General features: G+C 44.9%; 1 protein-coding gene across 11 annotated transcripts in view; it reads right to left on the bottom strand.

Moving 5' to 3' along the window:
• Window positions 1-411, bottom strand: part of EPHB2 (EPH receptor B2) — a 115,014-nt gene extending 114,603 nt beyond the window's left edge. For 7 of the 11 annotated variants that reach the window (XM_083628554.1, XM_083628558.1, XM_083628559.1 and 4 more), the window contains exon 1: window positions 24-411. In XM_083628554.1, the coding sequence (XP_083484680.1) occupies window positions 24-114 (91 nt within the window). In that variant the 5' untranslated portion in view covers window positions 115-411. The remainder of the gene's footprint in view (window positions 1-23) is intronic. The other 4 variants (XM_083628563.1, XM_083628564.1, XM_083628556.1 and 1 more) reach the window with 1 other exon arrangement.
• Window positions 412-21,619: the final 21,208 nt, after the last annotated feature.

The following is a 21,619-nucleotide window of genomic DNA, read 5'->3' as shown; positions in this document are numbered from 1 at the left end:
CGCCGTCGCCCGCTCGCACTCACCTTCCACGGCGGCGGCCAGGCGCAGCAGCGGCGGCAATAGCAGGAGCCCGAGCCGAAGCAGGAGCGCACCCGGGCCCGGCGGCGGCTCCATGGCGCGGCGCTCTCAGGGGCTCTAGGCGGCCATGGAGCTCCGAGGAGAGCGGCGAGGCCGGCGGGGGGGAAAGGAGGAGGAGGAGGAGGATCGGGGGCTGGAGTGGGGTAGGGAGGAGGATCGGGGAGGGGGCGCTGCCTGGCTCGCTCGCGCCCCGCTTGGACGCTCGCTCGCTCCGTCTGCGACCGTGTCCGCCTGGCGCTCTGGGAGAGGGAGCGAGAGCCGCGGCTTCTGGACGGAGGCGCGCTGGGCTGGCCGCCTGCCTGCCTGCCTGCTTGCCTGGAAGGCTCGGGATGCTGCAAAGGCAGGCGCGGCGAGGGGAGGGGAGCAGAGGGGAGGGGGCGCGGGGAGGAGACTGGCGGGGGGAGGGGGCGGCGAGCGAGGGGCTGCTGCTGCTGCCGCCGCCGCCGCTCCGCCCGCTTGCCTCGCCAGGGCCGCGCCAGGAGGCCAGCGAGCGCGAGGACTTGGGCACGTCGCCGGCCTTTGCGCCCTGCCTGCGCGCTCTTGTGGATTCCGCTCTCGCCGGGGAAAGGGCTTTCCAGGATAGAGAGGGTTAATCCGGCATATATGCGGGGGGGGGGGAGAGCGGGGCGAAGAATTGGACGTGTGGCCTCAGAAGCCTCTGTGCACATGGAGATCTGCTGCGAGGGGTGTGAGATGCATCCGTCCAGCGGGTATCTCACTCACCGCATCCCCCAGGGGGATAGGCTAGTTCTCTGGCCCTCCGTGGCTGCTGCTAGTAACCGTTGCGGAATGGAGCCTCCGTGTTGAGGAGCAGTCTACCAGATGGTGGAGAGTACGGGCTTCTCAGAAGCTTTACGGCTGGCCAAGGTGGGCTGCGGTTTAGATATATGTGATATGTCAAGGGTTGTCACATGGAAGAGGAAGCAAGCTTGGTTTCTTCTGCTCTGGCGCGGGGGCGGGGGGGGCGGGGTAGGATTGGAACCAATGGTTTCAAGTTCCAAGAAAGGAGACTCCGACTAAACACCAGGAAGAACTTTCAGACTATTCGACCGTGGAACAGTCTCCCTCCGACCGTGGAACAGTCTCCCTCTGGAGGTTGTGGACTTTCGTTCTTGGGTGTTTTTAAGCAGAGATTGGATGACCACCTGTCATTGATGCTTTAGCTGAGGTTCCTACATTACAGGGGGTTGGACCAGATGACCATTGGGTCCCTTCCAACTCTACGATTCTATGAAATCCTGGGCTGACTCAGGCATTGTGAAATAAGTGAAACTGATCACCTTAAAGGGAACCTGGCTGTTAAGTCCAGAGTCTATTAACTGCTACTCTGCACCACTGTCAGGTGGAAAGAGGAGGCTGGACCACACATAGGTCTCAGCCACCAAGGTTCACTCCAGAGGAGGGAAGTCCCTCCAGACATTGTGGACTACAACTGCCATCCTCTCTGTCCATTGGCCATGCTGGCTGGGGCTGATGGGAGTTGAAGTCCAGCAACACTTGTCCGAGGGAAAGACACCTAGCAACATGCAAAAATCACTTAGGTGTTTATTTGTGGATTCTCCACTACCACCACTTAATGTAAAGACTAAATGTTTTTACGATAAAGCAGAACAACGTGCAATAACATTTTCTTTGGAAAGCTAGATTAACTTTGTCAAGTCAAGTCAAACTGAGTATGTAGGGCTGCCCATTGAAATCAGTAGACCAGGAGTAACTGGAAAGTATTATTCTTCGTGCAGTACATAACTGCTCATTGCAGCAAGAGGTGGAAATGGTTGCCTCTGTGTTAGATAGCTTTGCAAAGACATCAGACACTTCCCTGGAGTTGGAGAGGTCTGTCAATGGCTTTGACAGAGCCTCCAAGATTAAGGAAAGTATACCTCTGAATATCAGTTGCTGGAGAGCAAGGATGTGAGTCCGCTGTCACCTTCATGCCCCTTTTGTGTGGGCTTCTCAGAGGCACCTGATCAGCTACCAGGATGAGAGTCTAGGTGGGCCTTTGATGTGATCCAGAACAGGCTCTTCTGATAGCCCGGGAAGTAGCATCTGGTTGGCTTGTGGCAGGAACAGGAGGTGGGGTTCATTACTTGCTGCCTTGAGATTTGTCACTCCTCGGGGTATTGATCTGAATTGTTGTTGCTGTTGTTGTTAATAATATAGCTCCCTTCATCACAATCTCAGGGCAGTTCACAAGATAACTTCTTATAGAAATTGGTTGTACCACTTGTATTGGAAAAGGAAAGGACACCTTTGGTGGTTGGTTTCCCTTGGGACTAATAGGCAGAAGGAGGCAGGAAGCCCAACAGTGGACAAAGGCATTGCCACCCCCTGATTGGTTATAAGTAAGAAGATACTTTGCTTGGCTCTGACAGAAGACAGTAGGAGATGAGTGGGGCATTGCCCCATTCACCCCATTGGCTCTCCCTTCACTGCTTGTCATCCTCTTGCGCCCTCCAAACACTTATTTAGAGCTTTGTTTCCAGAAGAACTGTGAGTAGGCAAAAAAAATCTGGGTTGCCCCCAACAGCGTTTTGCCCAGAGCAGACCCACTGCAGTTAATAGACAGAAGTGAGCCATGACCATTCATTTCAATGGGAATACTCTGAGTAGGAGCAGCACTGGGTACACCCCCTCTGTGTTTGCCAGCAGTTTCCTTCTTCCGGCCCTGAAAACCCTTCACAAGGGAACGGCTTCCAAAATATCTCCCAAAGTGGGTTTTCTGGCTTTTGAGGGTTGAGAGTAAAATATTGAAAGGGGTGGGGTGTTACTAGGTGCTAATGTCACCCACTTTGGGGCTTCATTTGCTGAGAAGTTATTGGGTGATATTTTTCTGCTCAGTTAAATCTTTGGTGTGCGTTAAATGAATGGTTCATTGTGGGTGTCTTCCAGTGTTATATTGACAGTGTCCATGCATTTGATTCAGTTTATGAATTACTTCCTACAAAACAGCACAAAGCAATTTAAGAATAAACACACACACACACACAGTGTCATGTATAAAAACACAACAAAAACAATTTCATATATATATATATATATATATATATATATATATATATATATATATATAAATAACAAGTATAGATATATAATGGATTTGGGGGTTTTTAAGAAAAAAAAATCTCCACTTAAAAGGCTAGTTGAAAAAGTAGCCATGTGAAAATAAATTATACTCAGAGTAGGCCCATCGAAATTGATGAGCCTAAGTCAGTCATGTCCATTAACATCCATTAACATCAGTGAGTCTACTCTTAAGTAGAAATAGTATTGGATAGAATACTTCAATAGGTAACATTTATTGAACTCTTTATTATGTTTCATTGTTGTTTTTTTACTGTGTTGAGACTTCCTTGAAATTGTGAACTGCTTTGAACACAACAAATTTCAACGGGGACAAATTTGAGGTTCTACACTTGGGCAGAAATAACCAGATGCCTAAATACAGGGTGAAGGACACCTGGCTTGACAGTAGTACATGGGGAATGGATCTGGGGTTTTAGCAGACCACAAGCTGAACAGAGTCAACAGTGGATTCAGCAGCAAAAAAACACACAAAAAAACAAACCCTAATGCAATTCTAAGCTGCATCAACAGAAGTACAGTGTCCAGATCACGAGAAATAATAATGCCACTCTATTCTGCCTTGGTCAGAGCCCGCCTGGAGTCTGGTGTCCACTTCTTCTATTCTTCTCTTATTGTAGCTAGGTGGTTGAAACAGGGGTGCAGACCCACCTCTCGCCATGCCAAGTAACCCAAGCTGAGCAGAATTCATACCTGTTTGTGTTTCCAAGTGCTGGCAGCAGATTGATGTATTACTTTTGGTAGCAGTTATGAGTCTGCGAATGTTCACTTCTAGCACTTTATGGAATGTGACAGGGGCTGCTTCCCACCCCTTTATAATTGCAATGCATCAGCATAGCATTTCATAGCAATACAGTATATGGGAAGCTGCCTGGAAACTTCAGCTGCTACTTTGGTTCGCACACACCATATAGTTTGCACATTCAGGGTCACTATTTGATTGTTCTTGCCTGCGAGGAGTGCTGTGTGTTCCTGTCTGCAGCGCTGGCATAGAATGGTCTATCAGCAGGGAGCTGCCTTGTACTGAATCAGGCCATTGGTCCATCTAGCAGAGGCGGAGATAGCTGCTCCAGCACCCAGGGGCGGGGCTAGTTGCCCACGGAGGCGGGGCAAGCATCCCAGGTGGGCGCCACCCACAGTGAGCGTCCCAGGGTGGCTGGGTGGCAATGTCACCCCCCTCAGGGATGACACCCAGGGCCCCCGCACCCACCACACCACCCTTCCTCTGTCAGTGCCATCTAGCTCAGTACTGTATGCACTGACTGGCAGGGGCTCTCCAAGATTTCTGGCAGGGAGTTTGTCCCAGCTTTGCCCGGAAATTCAGGGGACTGAAGCTGGGACCTTATGCACACCAAGCAGGGTGTGTTTCCGAGCACAATTCAAAGTGTTGGTGCTGACCTTTCAAGCCCTAAACAGCCTCAGCCCAGTATACCTGAAGGAGCGACTCCATCCCTATCGCTCAGCCTGAACACTGATGGTCTCCTGCTGGTTCCCTCACTTCAAGAAGCAAAGTTACAAGGAACCAGGCAGAGGGCCTTCTCAGTAGTGGCACCTGCCCTATGGAACACCCTCTTGTCAGATGTCAAGGAAACAAATTTAATACAACTTTTAGAAGACATCTGAGGGCATCCCTGTATAGGGAAGTTTTACATGTTTGATGTTTTACTGTGCTTTATGTTTTTGATTTATTGGAAGCCACCCAGACTGGCTGGGACAACCCAGTCAGATGGGCAGCATAAAAATATCAGTATTAGTATTGTAGTGTGAGCTCTCTGACAACCCATTCATGGGTCTATGTTGTTCAAGCATGCTCAATCAGCTTTAGTTCACAAAACCAATCTTTGCGGTGGGAGTGGTGGTGGAGGGGGTTGGCTGGGCCACCGAAAGAAGCATAATTCCTTGACAGTGTGAACAAACTGCTAAGCGTCTGACGACAGCAGTTGACATTTGTCTATTGCAAAGGCAGAGTTTCACCTCTTTCGCTGCCACACGCCCTCCAAGACTTTGCAGCGGTAGCCCCCTTCTTGCACAGTCATGGAAGAGTGCCCAAGGCTCCCCCATGGCATCCTTACGCACTGCTGAAGGCTCCGCTCTGCCTGCTTTTATCCACTTGCTCCGCAATCTCCTCTCCTCTGGCAAATCGAAAGCCAAGAGAGTCTAATTGTTTCTCTGGGTTAAAGACATACTACAAGCAGACAGACAGGCAGACAGGCACAACATGTCTGATTCCAAACAAACAAACATAATATGCCTCAGCATATGTTTCTCACAGTTCAGAATGAAACGCACCAGCTCCGGGGGTGTTCATTCTTGTGCATTTCTATGCGTATCTTGCTAAAGACAAGATGTGTTTCAGAGAGAGAGAGAGGATGCTCCTTCAGATTATCTGTTCTAAAGCCTGATTTGCTTACCATACTTTTCCATGTATAAGACTAGAATGTATAAGAAATCCAGACCGTGTGGAGCCCCAGGAAATTAATAAATACAATTTGGACTATAATTTGATCTTTTTTATTTTAGTTTTTTTATTTTTTAATTGAAGTATTATGATTGGATATTTAATTGGATGTTTTTTATTGGAAAATCAATAAAAATGATTTTTTTTTAAAAAAAAGAGTAGATTTTTTTATTATTTAAAAATTATGTTCAGAATTGTGGCTCGTCTTATACACGGATACAATATCCCCCCATTTTCTCAATTCGGAGTCCTCAAAAATAAGAGGCGTCTTATACACGGGGGCATGTTATACACAGAAAAATACAGTATGTGGTGGTTAGACCATGGGGTTGTAGCCAGTACCAGTTCTGCTCAAGGAAGCCCCACTGAAATTAATGACTATGGCTAGTTTGATAGACCCACTGAAATCATGGAACCATAGGATTATAGAACTGTTGAGATGGAAGGATGACCCTGAGGATCATCTAGTCCAGTATTTCCTAAACTTGGGTCTCCAGCTGCTTTTAGATTACAAATCCCATCATCCCTAGCTACCAAGACCAGTGGTCAGTACAGGAATAGGCAGCCGACCCATACAGTGCTCGAACCTGCAACCTTGGCGTTATCAGCACCCATCTGGCGATCACTCATAGCTGAGTAAGATTGTCTTCCATAAACACAGTTTGCTCTTAGCAAACTGAGCTATGAAATGAATGAACCTAAGTTTGCCATGGTCATTAAGTTTCAGTGGGTCTACCCTGAGTAAGGCTAAAATTGGCCACAACCCCCGTGGTCTAAGCACCGCATAAGCTTTGTGCAAGCAAATCAGGATGAACACTCAAGCTTGTTTTCGGCAGGTTCAGAGGGTAGAAACCAGATGAATGGATTCAAATTACAAGTCAGGAGATTCAGACCTAATACTGGGAAGAGCTTTCTGATGGCAAGGGCTGTTGGGCAGTGGAATGGGCTCCTTCGGAAGGTGATAAACTCTCCATCACTGGAGGTGTCTAAAGAGAAGCTGGATGGCCATCTATCAGGGTTTTTTTGGCTCTGATTTCTGCATTGTGGGGGTTGAACTAGATGACCCTTGGTGCAGCTTTCACCTCTAAAATTCAATGATTCTGTGACCTGTGGTCAAATAACCAAGAAAGCTTTGAGTAAGCAAATTAGAAGGAATGCTCATTAAAGACCGGGCATAGGATTGTCTTCAACAAAGGTTTACTCAGAATAGATCCAATGAAATAAATGAACTTGTGTAGTAATGGAAGAACCTGTCCATTTTGGCCCTCTCACTATTTCTCTCCCCCCCCCCCATATTAAATTCAGTTATCTTTTTTAAAAATAAAATAAAATAAATAAACATAATTTTACCAATCTAGATTTCCAAGGTAACCTACAAAAGAGAACCATAAAACAAATATAAAACAGATCAAAAACATCAGAAACAAAAGCAGTTATCGTAGCAAAAGTAAAAATACAAAAAGCAATAGATATAAAATCAGTTAAATTCAGTTATCCACATTTTGCAGCATAACCCCCCCCCCAATGAAAATCCATTGGCGTTTTTGTGTGATTTTCTCCTATTAAACACATTTTTGTATGCACTTTTGATGTGTGATGCATTTTTGCGCATTATTATTTTTACCAACATGCTCACTTTTATGCACATTTCTTCTGAATTTATGCCTTTAATAATTGTTTGGTTGGCGAACTGCATAGCAGATTTTGAATTTTTGCTGTGTGAATTTTGTGTTATAGCTGTGTTTCGGTTTACAAATTCTTTTGAAAAGTGCGAATTTGATAGATTTGGCTTTAACTGAGTCCTGAATTGGATTTCATCCCAACCTCTGAGTAAAACTTAGATACAACTAAATCTTCATTCAGTTAGAAACTACGTCCAGTCTTCAGTCAGCATCCATCCTAATTTGATTGTGGGGGGTTACTTCTTGTTAATCATTCTCTGAACCCACATTTTCCATTTCATTTCATCATCATCATCATTATTAATATACATATTACATACATAAAAAATACAGTTATACAGATAATACAAATTACTGAATACAAAAAAGTAATAATAAGAAAAAATACAAAAAAATGCATATCAAAAAAGAAAGGGGGGGGGGAGAATTAGAAAAAAATTAAAAGTCCAAAGAAAAACAGAAAAAATTGACTTCCTTTGACCACTATACAGTTTATATGATCTCATATCTATAGTTGTCTGTAATCATTTTGCACTTAATGGAGAGACAATTTGTTTACCTGTGGAGTTTCTAGTCTAAACTAAGCCACTTATAATTTTGGGGATCGAGTTTCTTCATATAATTTATAAGGACTATATGAAGAAACTTGGTTCCCAAAATTATAATTGGCTTAGTTTAGACTAAAAATTCCCTACCACTCCCCCCCAGCCCACTTTTTAAAACGAACTATTCCCAGACCACACCCCTCACCTGCCCTGCTCTGCAATGACCCCTGAACATTTTTTGCTTATCTGGAATGTGTCCTTGAACCCTGATAGACTCTTGCTTGGCTGGAAAGGTGACATTTGTTTTCATTGCCCCGCCCACCTTTGCCTCTCATCCTGCCCATCGTTGGCATGTGGCCCTTGAGAGGTTTACCAGAAGGGAATCCGGCCCTCAGGCTGAAAGGAGTTCCCCACTCCTGGGCTGGAGCATTCCGACCTGGTCTAAGGCAATATCCTATATATTCAGCTTGTACCGTATCTCCATCCTACAGGATTTCACAGGCCATTTCTCCCATTCCCTCCCGCGGAGCCACCTTAGCAACCTCAAGGAGCGAACAGAATCACCTCTTCACGCAGAGGCCATCAATAATTACCGCACTGACATCTTTAAGCACCTGCATTCACCCCCCCCCCTGTGAACGGTGCAAACTTGCCTGGAGCTTGGATCCAGTTCTGAGTGAGTGCACACAGCAAATCTTTTCAGCCAGAGGGAACTGTCTTAAGGAATTCCTCCTGCCTCACCCCGCTCCTTGCATTCGATCGCCCAGAGGAAACTTACACAGAGACATGCACACATACACACCGAGAGAGAGAAAAAGGAAGGGAGTGGCAGAACGGTGTTTGGTGACAGATCTCAACTTAGCAGTGACCGGCAGCTGCTGTTAAGAACGTATGGAAACGAGGAATCTGCCTGACACCGAGTCAGACCATTCCAACATTCACTGTCCTGCATGAAGATGTTGGGAATTAAACAACCTCCCACGGGAGGTTGTGGACTCTGCTTCTTTGGAGATTTTTAAGAAGAGGTTTTTGGGCCATCTGTCATGGATGCTGTAGCTGAGATTCCTGCATTGCAGGGTGTTGGACTAGATGGCCCTTGGAGTCCCTTCCAACCCTACAAGTCTACAAATCCATTGGTCCATCCAACTCAGGCAAGGAAAATCCCCAGCCCCCAATGGAGACACCAGGGATTGAACCAGTGACCTTCTGCATGCAAAGCAGATGCTCTACCACTGAGTTACTCCAGGTAGGGCTGGGAATGCCCAAAACACTGGAGTAGGTCAGCATATTTTGTCTGCTAGGTGCATGTTTTGGGGTGCACACTTCCCTCTAATTATATGCAATTTGGTGCACCTTATCTGGCTGGAGAAATGCACTGCAAAAATCAGAGGACCATGGATTTCAAAGAATAGCTGCATTTCAGTTCTTGCATTGTTTCTTTTCTTTTTCTCTTAAATAATTTTTATTTATTTTCTATTCTCAAAACAAATATCCAATATCATTGCTAAACATACACTTTCCAATTTTCCCCCTCCCTGCTGACTTCCCTCAACTACCATTTCTGGTTTATTACATCAGATGATACATTCTGCTGTTTATATACAATATTATGCTATCATGTTGTTGTACTTCTTGTTCTCTGTAAATAAAATGGTAAATGTTTATTCAAATCCTGCCAGCGAGACCACTTCTTTCTGTTGTTTCTGCAAATATATTGCAAAGGGTTCCCATTCTTTTTTCCAAGTTGCTATTGTCCTTTTCATGCAGTTTGTCCATTAACTTTGCTAACTCTGCATGGTTCATCCACTTTTCTTGCCATTGTGCTTTCAATGGACTTCTCCGGTCTTCCAGTTTTGAGCTATTAAGATTATTCTTCTCGCATTGTTTCGGGAAGTCCCAGCTGGGTTGGTTCACCTTAAATTGTGAACCAGATCCTCCATCCTGAGCCCTGGATCACTAAACACTCCACTCACCCTGCTGCTTCTCAGAGAAATGCACAGTTACCTTTTTATATCCAGTCTTTCTTTCATCATGCATCCCCAAGTGGCCTATATTCGTGTCCCATCCACTCTCTGCCCCTGGCTTTGCCAAGGTTGCTGTGACATTTCCCTCCAGACCATGGAAGTAGGAGTGCTGGACCTTGGGATCTTCACATGTCCAGGTAAGTCTGGCAATGTTTCATGTGGGATGGAGGCCTCTCTCTTCTGCGGGTCATCAGTTTGTCACTTCTGCCCTCTTGCCTCACTTCAGATGGACGGTGACTGAATGCAGCCTGACAGGTGAGCTGCTCATCCATTCAGCCTGATGTATGGCATGCCAGCTCTCCATCCCTAAGCTCACCTGCAGAGCAGCAGGGCTGTGGATGCGGAGGATTTCACAAAGCTGAATCAGGAGGGAGAGGTGGCCAGGCCAAAAGGTGAGGGGCAACATGTCAGATCCTGCAGTGGTCCAGGAAGAAAGGAAGGAAGAAAAGTCCACATCAAAGCTGCCGCCGCCTCCCTCACCTCCAGCATCTTTTCTGAAAATCCAGGTGTTTCAGACCCACCTCCTCTGACATGCCAGGCTTAGCACTTCCAGAACCTGTTGGGTGGAATTAGAATTATTCTCATTGAAGTTTCTCTGCTTAAAAACACCGGTCATCATCACTACCATCATGAAAGCAGAGCACATCCTTCTTTTAAGTCCCTCGCTCCCTGAACATACATAAACAGCATGAAGATCTCCAAAATGAAAAGATCTCCAGAAGGAGATACAACCCCCGGGCTGTGGAAATTTATGCCTGGGTTTGTGTATTTGTGTGTGTGTGTGTTTGCTGATGTTGCATTTTCAAAAGCCGTTTTATACGTTTTGTTTCATCTTGATCTGCTAAAGGAAAACAGATCTCATCAAAATAATTCCTGTCAGCAATCCTTTCCAGCCTTTTAGCCAAAAACCTATTCCTGGTGGAGGTGGGGGAGGGAACAGAATGGGCAACACAGTCTCTCTCTCTCTCTCTCTCTCTCTCTCTCTCTCTCTCTCTCTCACACACACACACACACACACACACACAAAGCTATCTATCTATCTCCATTGATCTATGGTATAACTCCACCTGCTGCCATTACCTTATCTAAATATCTCCTGGGCAATCCTTGGAAGATGAGATTCCCCTACCCCTTAATATTGAAAAACCCACCTCTTCTTTTTGAGATTCCCAAGGATGCTTTCTCCATTTGTGATGAGGGATGAGGGAAGAAATTCAGTTCAGTTCACACATAATGGAGCATCTACCCAAATCACACTTTCGGAAGCAGTATGTGAACTGAATTGTAGTTGTCCTTCAAGATTCAGACCTCTCCCAATTTTTCAATGACGTTGTCCAGGCAAGTAACCCATGCAAAAATGCATTCGCTAGCTAAAATGCATACATTATTGGGAATGGCATATGGAAATTCATTAGATAAATGAAAACTGCTTTGCATAAATACATCTAAAATAATTTGTATATTAGGAGAACTTAGCACTAAAATGACCTTTTTTTAAAAAAAGAAGAATTTGCTAATTGATGTTAAAATGTGAAGGCTGAGAAAAATGAGAAACTGAGTGCTTTTGCCACACCAACTCTTTAGCGCTAAATCAGAGCAAACACCAATCCAGAGAAAACCCAATTGATGTTTGCTCCAATTCAGCAGTAAGCAGCAGGTCTTCCCAGGCCAGGGAGATGCAGCAGGGCAAGCGGAAGTATGGCTGTGTCTTTAGAGGCAGGATGCCTCTGGATACTGGTTTCTGGGAATCACAGGTGGGGAGAGCTGCTGTTTCACTCAGCTGCTGTTTGCTGGCTCTGCTTGAGCATCTGCTTGGTCCCTGTGAGAACCGCATGCTGGACTAGATGGGCCACTGGCCTGATCCTGCATGACTCTTCATCTGTGCCAAAATTGAGTTGCTATTTTTTTGCCTAACAATGGAGTAGTGAATTAGAACCTGGCCTACCAAACAGCCAAATTGGGGTAGAATGTGGCCAAGATATGACAGATGTACACCCCGAAGGTGAGGCATGTTAGATGTTATGCCCAACTTTCCAAGATCTCTGGCCCAAAAGTGCTCCATGGTCTGTTAAGAGTTGACATCTTGTAAACTGGAGATACCAGGAACAGAGCCATGGAGTCATGAGCCACACTAGGGTCCTCTCAAGTTCTGACAGCTGTGCGCCATTCTAACTCAGGAGTGCGGAGTTCGTGGTCTTCCAGGTGCTGTTGAACCACAGCTCCAACAACTCCTGGTCCCAGCAGGGCTCTTCTTATGATCTACCCTGGACTGCAATGGGCTGCCAGCTTCCAGTGTGCCTTTCACTGCTTCCCCTCCTTCCCCTCCAACTCTCTGTTCTCGCTGCCTGTTAAAACAACCACTTCCCTCCATGGCTCGGCCTCCTCCCAGCCTGGCTTTCATTACTGCAATGTTTGCTTATCTAATGCCACGACTGAACAGAGACACAGGAACTCACACACTTGCGGAGTTGCCTTGAAATTACTCGATTGCTTCCTGGCAAGCAATCCAGGACATCCTCTGCAAGCTACAGAGTCACCACGAAGGTGTGTGCCCCAGCCCAGCCTTGCTGAGCAGGGGGTGGAATGAACATCCTTAGGATAAGAACACCAGAAGAGCATGGCTGATGGATCAGACCATTTTGTCCAGAGTCTTGTTGTCTCAGTGGCCAAGCAGATGCTCATGGGGAGCCTGTAAGCAGCACCTGAAGCCAACAGCCCACTTGTAAATCCTTCTGCATGAAGTGCCATTTCACTGAGCCATGGCCATTATCCCCCTTCATGGAGAATCAGGCTACCAGTGGCTACTTGCCACGCTTTCCCTCAGGGCTGTACTGCCTCTGACATTGGAAGGAAAGCATGGCAAGTAGCCACTGGTAGCCTGATTCTCCATGAAGGAGGATAATGGCCATGGCTCAGTGAAATGGCACTTCATGCAGAAGGTCCATTAATTATCATCCACTAATTTGTCTAAGGTCCGTATAGTTAAAGCTATGGTTTTCCCAGTAGTGATGTATGGAAGTGAGAGCTGGACCATAAAGAAGGCAGAGGGCCAAAGAATTGATGCTTTTGAATTATGGTGCTGGAGGAGACTCTTGAGAGTCCCATGGACTGCAAGAAGATCAAACGTATCTATTCTTAAGGAAATCAGCCCTGAGTGCTCACTGGAAGGACAGATCGTGAAGCTGAGGCTCCAATACTTTGGCCACCTCATGAGAAGAGAAGACTCCCTGGAAAAGACCCTGATGTTGGGAAAGATGGAGGGCACAAGGAGAAGGGGACGACAGAGGACGAGATGGTTGGACAGTGTTCTCGAAGCTACAAACATGAGTCTGACCAAACTGCGGGAGGCAGTGGATTGCCTGGCATGCTCCGGTCCATGGGGTCACAAAGAGTCGGACACAACTAAACAACAACAACAAATTTGTCTAATCCCTCTCACAGAGCTACACTTCACCCTATCTAAGGTAGGCTGGAGTCGTAGTCCAAAGCAGCCTCCGGAGGGTCGCAGGATAGCTACCCAAGCAGGAGCCAAGTCAGGATCCTTGGCAATATTTCAGAAACTTGTGTTGGAGCCTTCCGAATTTGTAGCTGCTTTTCTGATTTGTTTGTTTGTGAGCTGGGGGTGAGGTGTGTGCGGGTGTGTAAGCATTGCACTAGTTTTCTTTGAAGGAGTGGAAATGCTGGGGACGTGTTTCTGGGCGCGCTTGTTGTTTCTGTAGCCCACCAGAGCATTAAACTGGTTCTTAGCTACCTTCAGTGCTTTTCTTCTAGAAAAAAATAAAGGTGCCAGTACTCACCATGAAGTTGCTATAGTAAATGAAACACTTTTTTGCCAAATTCCCCCCACAATTTTATCAAATCCGCCACTAATAAAAACAAATTTAATACTTTTCCCCCAATAAATAAATAAATATGACTTCCCACCCTCTGTTTTCGGCATGCCCATAATTTCATCTTGTTGCTGCATGGTTTTCCCAATTATTTCTAATTTACATTCTGCTCCCTATAATTAACCTTATATTGCAATCGTTTTCCGTTATTAAATGCCACATTTTTAACCAGGGCTTTTCTTCTAGGGCAGTGTTCCTCAACCTTGGGTCCCCAAATATTGTTGGACTACAACTTCCATCATCCCTGAGCTCTGGCCTTGCTAGCTAGGGGTGATGGGAGTTGTAGTTCAACAACACTAGGGACCCAAGGTTGAGAAAGGCTGTTCTGGGGGTGGGGAGGTGCCGGTACAGCATACACTTGAGTACCCCCAGTTAAAAAAAGCACTAGCTAACTTGATATCGAGTTGTGGGGTGCATGTTTGGGAGCAACACCTCAGTTGTCCTCTAGGACCAACCCAGTCTGTCAGTGTCCACCGCTTGGGCTTTAAGAAATAAAATAAAATAAAACAAAATAAACAAAACAAAACAAAACAAAACAAAACAATACAGTGGTACCTCGGTTTAAGTACTTAATTCGTTCCGGAGGTCCGTTCTTAACCTGAAACTGTTCTTAACCTGAAGCACCACTTTAGCTAATGGGGCCTCCTGCTGCCGCCGTGCCGCTAGAGCACGATTTCTGTTCGCATCCTGAAGCAAAGTTCTTAACCCGAGGTACTATTTCTGAGTTAGCGGAGTCTGTAACCTGAAGCGTCTGTAACCTGAAGCGTATTTAACCCGAGGTACCACTGTAAAATATATAACATAAAATAAAATAGTTTCTGCATCTGGTGGAAGGAGCATTTCTGTGCATGAGAGCTTTACTGGGTTCCTGGCCATCTTTGTGAGCAAAAGGTGCAAAGAGACCCCCACCATACCCTGAGCAGAGAACAGTGAAAAGCAATTTACACCCCAGGACCTATCTCTTTCCCCTCCCCCTGCTTCCCTCAAAGGAACTGGGACTATTATGCCCCCACACCCCTCCTCCCCCCCACACCTTCCCCACCCCCTGGGAGAACTGTATTTATTATTTACCCCTGGGATCAGCAGGGTGACGTGGGGTGCCCATTCTTCTCCTTCCAGCCCGCTTCAGTTCTTTGAATGCCCTGGGCTTGTTTTTTTGTTTCCCGTGGGCTGGGGCGGCGAGCTCCATTGCGCTGCTTCCCCCTCGCCCGGGACTCTCTCCCTCTCCCTCTCCCAGCAGATGGGCCACAACAAGAATACGCATACAGTCAGACCCCTAAGAGGATTTGCTTCAGGCCCCTTTGAGCGCAAACGGGGCCTTTTGTGAGGCTCTCGGCGGCCGTGGGATGCCGCCGGAGCCGCGGGCTTTTCACTCTCCCGTCTTCCACTCCGAGAAGAAAAGAACGCTCCTATAAAGGCCGTGTTTGTTCAGCTTGTTTAAGGGGAGCTGTATGGCCGGGCTGAGGGACCAGGCTTGACAGGATCGCCCCCTTTGAGAAAGGAGATGGAGAGGGCCCTCCTGGGAGAGAGGGGGAGAGAGCGAGAGTCTGTGGCTGAGCCGAGCAGCTTAGCTAGCTTGTGGGAAATAAGAAAAGGGTTTCAGTTGCCATTACAATGCTCACTGATCCCTGAATCCCAGCTACTGTCCCGGCATGCTAACCTCGCAGTGTGGGCTGGGGGCTCGAGATCTCCTGGGAGAGGGGAGAAGGGGCCGCAGTAAGCAGAGGTTGCCAAGTGTGTAAGGCCAGGTAAACATTGACACTTTGGCTTACTTCTGAGTAAACACACACACTTGTGAGCTCTGGCCCTTAAGGGGTGATGTGCTGGGAGCCCAGCGCAATGATAGACGAGAAGTTCAATTCAGTTGGAGTAGCAAAAAATTTCCCAACCTCCCGCACTCCTCCAAAATGCAGCCATCCTTCAGTGTTGGCCATTATCTGAATTTTGCAATTCAGGTCTCAGGCCAGAGGAACACATACGGAAATGTGCAAGGGTGAAGAAGGTTGCACGTGCTCGTAAAAATGGCATGCAAAAATGAATTCTATGGGGAGGGTGGGATGATTTTTCAAGAAAAGGTATTAGAAGAAATGGCGTACAAATGTACATGTTGTGAGAAGTTTGCACAAAACCGCTTGTGAATCTTCAGATGGACTTTTTAAAAATAGAATGTACAAACTGATGTGGGAACATGGAGAACTGAACTTTTAATTGGAAAAACAAGAAACTATGAGAGACCAAAAATTGCCTCTCTGTAGCCCAGAATTGAAGGGAAGCACATTTGGGCCTTGCTCTTACCAATACTGGAACTCATCCATTGAAGATGGATGCTGGGAGATTCGAGACAGACGAAAGGAAGTGGTTTTCCACACAGTGGAATACTCTCCCACAGGAGACAATGATGACCACCAACTTGCTTGTCTTCAGAAGTGGATTTGACAAATTCAATGAACATTAGGCTATCAGCAGCTACTTACTATGATAGCCACATTCTCCCTCTGCTGTTAAAGGCAGGATGCATCTGTCTGAATACTGAATCCCAGTTTGGGCGAACATGTTACACTCAGGTGCTGCTTCTAGTCAACCACTGTGAGAACAGGATGCTCAACTTGATGGTTCTCCTTTACAAGATCTTGTAGACAGGCTTTCATTATGTTTCTACAGGTGTGCCAACTTGAAAAAACATATTGTAGGGGCCCAGGTAAGCTCTGCCCCACATAATTGATCACATGACACAGTGTGCAAGCACCATTTGAATGTGTGTGCCCATCAACTTTATTTGGGTGGGGCTCAGCCCCTCAAATATGTTATTGTGGAGGTCTGAGTCCGCACGGCCCCTACAAGTTGGCTCCTATGTGTTCTTATCAATGAGGAGAGCAATGGTCAGTGAGATGATATACTAACTTCCTCCTAGTGAGAACACCGTGGGAAGGAGGAGATCATCCATCGGCTAAAGCAGGGGTAGCCCTCTACATTTCGCTGAACTTCGACTCCCATCATTCCTGAGCATTGGCCGCAATGGACAGGGCTGTTGATAGTTGGAGCTCAAAATTAAGGTTACCAGATTTTTTTCAATGAATCTGGGGACACTTTTCAACATCAATGGCTTTTGTATGGGGACTGATTGGTAAATCCGGGGACTCTCCCCAGGAAACAGGGACGTCTAGTAACCTTATTCAAAATCCCAAGGAAGCAGAAAAGACTATTTATGCATGTGACTACGGCTGCACGGATGTTATTGGCCCAGAGATGGAAAAAAGATAAAGTCCCACCAGACAAGAATGGCAGATCAAATTGATGGATTATGCTGAAATGGCTAAAATGACGGAAGAATCAGAAATCAGGGAGACCAAAATTTTAATAAGGAATGGGGGAAATTTATAACTTATCTTAAAAACCATTGTAAACAGTTAGTAGGATTGGAATATCACTTGTAGCTTAATGGTGAATTTTGGACACAGTGGAGATGTAAAAGATTTGGATGATCATGAAAGATGCAGGAGGAAATGATTAACAATAGGATTCACAAAGGGGAGGAGGGAAGTCCAGGAGATTCCTTGGAATTTTGTTTTTATGTTGTATGTTCGATATGTGACTGTAAACTTTTAATCTGAAAAACCAAATAAATAAATTTATATATATTATGAAAAAAATAGTTGGAGCTCAACTGGAAGGCACCACACTGGTGGTGGCCTTGGGCTACAAAAGGAACAGTTGCAACATAGGATCAAAGGAAACTGAGACTTCCGGAGGCGGCGCCAACGGCAATGGCGGTCTCCTTCTAATTGGGAGGGAGAAGCTCCGCGGAAATTGGGTCTGTCCGCTATGGCAAAGCGGAGACCCTTTCGAAAATCACAGGCAGGAGAAGCCTGTGAACGTGGGACTCGGCGGGCACCCTTAGCGCCCCCCGAATTTGCGAAGGAACCCCGCAAGGGGCTCCGGAGCGTAATGGGAGCTTGGCGCGGTGCTGAGAGTCAATTGCTCTTTCCGTGGGGTGAAGCCACGCAGCTGTTGCCGGAGAGCACTGACCTTTTTCCTGTGACAATTCGGCTGCTAAACAACTACCCATGAGTAGGTGAAGCTTAAGAAATTGGGACTAAAAGGAGAAAAAAGGGATTAATTTGGCACTGAAGCAGGAAGGTGTAAACAGGAAGTCCACCTTCCGTTTCTGTACACAGATCAAAGCAAATACTTTTTTAAGCTAAGACCTGGAGAGTGGTGCTTTTAAAGTTCTAAATCCAAACATCAAAGTGAAAGAACTTCCCCCCCCAGGCTAGTGGAGAGGGGGGGAGAGGGAAAAGTGACTTTTTTACTTCTGGAAAAAATAGAGACAATTATCTAACTCCTGGGAACGGACTGCCAGGTTCACTAGAACTGTTGCACTGAGAGTCGCACTATTTATAGACAATGTAACTTTTTAATGGTTAACTCTGCAAAGGAGATACTTGTTGAAGGTCTTCTCTGGACTTGAAACTGTTGCTTGTTTTCTTGAGGGGGACTTAGGAAAGTTGGAAAAGATTCTTTATTGTAACTTTAATGACTGCTACAGTGTCCCCCTAGAGGAACATTGAAGCTGTACACCCAGCTGGGGGATTTTTCCATTCTGGACTTTAGGGATTTTCCACAGCAAGACTTGACCGTGGGACCGACCTTGATTCATAGACAAAAGTGTGATGACTGATAGGACAACAAGATCGGGCAAGGCTAGAGTGCAGCAGCCCAGCACAGTTTCCCAGCAACGTAGATCATCTGTTTGCTGACTGGGAACAGTTGTGGACCACCGGTATGAAATTTACGGCATGTAATGCCTTAAGAGAGAATATTATGAAAATGATATACAGGTGGTACATGACACCAGTCAAGCTTGCAAAAATCTATCATTTGCCCGATAATATTTTTTTTTTTATAAATTTTTATTGATTTTTCAACACATATTAAAAGACAATACGACACAATACATAAACAAACAAACATATAAACACGTATAATTTCTTGATCTTTCTTTCATAAAACCTTCTTTCAGCGACTTCCCCATACCTCCCCTTTCTGCATCCCTGTTTTAAATCAATCCAGCAACCCCTAATTTCAACTTCTTATAGCTCATTCTTTAACTCTTTTTTTCCATGTCCAATTGTTTGTCACTGCAATTCTATTTCACATTACCCAAGACATTTTAACATTCATTAATTTTACAACAATTCTTAAGATAAACTTTAAATTTCTTCCAGTTTTCTTCCACCGTCTCTTTCCCTTGGTCACGGATTCTGCCAGTCATCTCCGCCAGTCCCATGTAGTCGATCACCTTGGTCTGCCATTCTTCCAGTGTGGGTAGCTCTTGTGTCTTCCAATACTTTGCTAAGAGTACTCTTGCTGCTGTTGTAGCATACATAAAAAACGTCTTATCTTTCCTTGACACCAATTGACCTACCATGCCCAGGAGGAAGGCTTCTGGTTTCTTCGTGAAAGTGCATTTAAGCACCTTTTTCATTTCATTATAAATCATTTCCCAGAAGACCTTGATCCTAGGACACGTCCACCAAAGGTGGTAAAAGGTACCTTCCGTTTCCTTACATTTCCAACATTTGTTATTGGGCGTGTGGTAAATTTTTGCCAGCTTGACTGGGGTCATGTACCACCTATATATCATTTTCATAATGTTCTCTCTTAAGGCATTACATGCCGTGAACTTTATACCGGTGGTCCATAACTGTTCCCAGTCAGCAAACATAATGTTATGACCAATGTCTTGTGCCCATTTAATCATAGCTGATTTAACCGTCTCATCCTGTGTATTCCATTTCAACAGCAAGTTATACATTCTTGACAGATTCTTAGTATTGGGTTCCAGTAGCTCTGTTTCTAATTTTGACCTCTCCACCTGGAAGCCAATTTTCCTGTCTTGTTTAAAGACTTCATTTATTTGGTAGTAATGAAGCCAGTCTCTTACTTTAGACTTCAATTTCTCATAGCTCTGCAATTTCACTTTCCCCTCCTCATACTCTATAATTTCCCAATATTTTGGCCATTTGGATTCCATATTAAGTTTCTTCACTTCCTTAGCTTCCATTGGTGACAACCACCTGGGGGTTTTGTTTTCCAACAAATCTTTACATCGAGTCCAAACATTATATAATGCTTTCCTGACAATATGGTTTTTGAAACCTTGATGGATTTTTACCTTGTCGTACCATAAATATGCATGCCAGCCAAATCTGTTATTGAACCCTTCCAAATCCAGAATGTCTGTGTTTTCAAGAAGCAGCCAGTTTTTCAGCCAGCAAAATGCCGCTGATTCATAATACAACTTCAAGTCCGGCAGGGCAAACCCCCCTCTTTCTTTCGCATCAGTTAATATCTTAAATTTTATTCTGGGCTTTTTGCCCTGCCAGACAAATCTAGATATATCTTTTTGCCACCTCTTGAAACAATCCATTTTGTCCAAAATCTGCAATGTTTGAAACAAAAACAACATTCTCGGCAAGACATTCATCTTAATAACAGCAATTCGGCCCAACAAGGAGAGTCTTAAATTTGACCATATTTCTAGATCTTTCTTAACTTCTGTCCAACATTTCTCATAATTATCTTTAAATAAGTTCACATTCTTAGATGTCAAATTAATCCCCAGGTATTTCACCTTCTTTGCTACCATTAAACCAGTTTCACTCTGAAACTTCTCCCTTTCAACAGCTGTTAAATTTTTGTCCAGTACTTTCGTTTTCTGTTTGTTCAGCTTAAAGCCTGCTACTTGACCAAATACTTGTATTAGTTCTAAAACTCTTTTCGTACTAGTGTCTGGCTCTTGCAAGGTTAAAACTAGATCATCTGCAAATGCTCTCAGTTTATACTGTTTAGCTCCGACCTGAACCCCCTTAACCAGCTGGTCCTCTCTAATCATGTTTAATAAGACCTCCAGGACCGATATAAAAAGTAATGGGGATATTGGGCACCCCTGTCGTGTCCCTTTTTCAATAGCAAATTCTTCAGTAACCACATTATTTACAATCAATTTTGCTTTTTGTTCAGAATAAATTGCACTTATACCATTTTCAAAACCTTGGCCTACCCCCATCCCTTGGAGATTCTTTTTCATAAAATTCCAAGAAATATTGTCAAAGGCTTTCTCCGCATCCACAAATATTAAAACTGCCTTAGTATTAATATTAACTTCCAGTAATTCCATAATGTCTATTATATTTCTCACATTATCTGACAAATGTCTTCCTGGAAGAAAGCCCGCTTGGTCTTTATGGATCTCCCCCACCAAAACTTTCTTCAATCTTTTTGCCAAAATGTCTGCAAAAATTTTGTAATCCACATTGAGTAATGATATTGGGCGGTAGTTCTTAACCTGGTTCTTTTCAGTCTCTGTCTTTGGTATAAGTGTAATATAAGCTTCTTTCCACGATTCAGGTGCCTTCCTCCCCTCTAAAATTTCATTACAGACCTCCTTCAACGGTTGTATAAGCCATTCTTTCAGAGCTTTGTAGTATCTGGAGGTCAGTCCATCAGGTCCTGGAGATTTTCCCAATTGCATATTTTGAATGGCTCCCTCAATTTCTTGATCAGTTATCTTCTGGTTCAAGATCACTCTACTTTGTTCAGAAATTTTTTGTAATCCATACTTTTTAAGAAATTCTTCTATTTCTATTTCATTCACCGGCCCCTGTGCATAAAGTCTCCTGAAATAGCTCTGAAAACAGTTTCTAATCTCATTTGGTTTGTAAATGTTCTTTCCCTCCACTTCTAAGTTTGTAACCGTATTCTGTTTTTGTCTCTTCTTCAATTGCCATGCCAAGAGTTTCCCACATTTATCTGCCGATTCAAATGTCTTTTGTCTCATTTGTTTTATTTTCCATTCTAT

Source organism: Podarcis filfolensis (genome assembly GCF_964270895.1).
Source record: "Podarcis filfolensis genome assembly, chromosome: 8".
Lineage (NCBI taxonomy): Eukaryota > Metazoa > Chordata > Lepidosauria > Squamata > Lacertidae > Podarcis > Podarcis filfolensis.
This window is presented reverse-complemented; position numbering and strand designations above follow the sequence as displayed.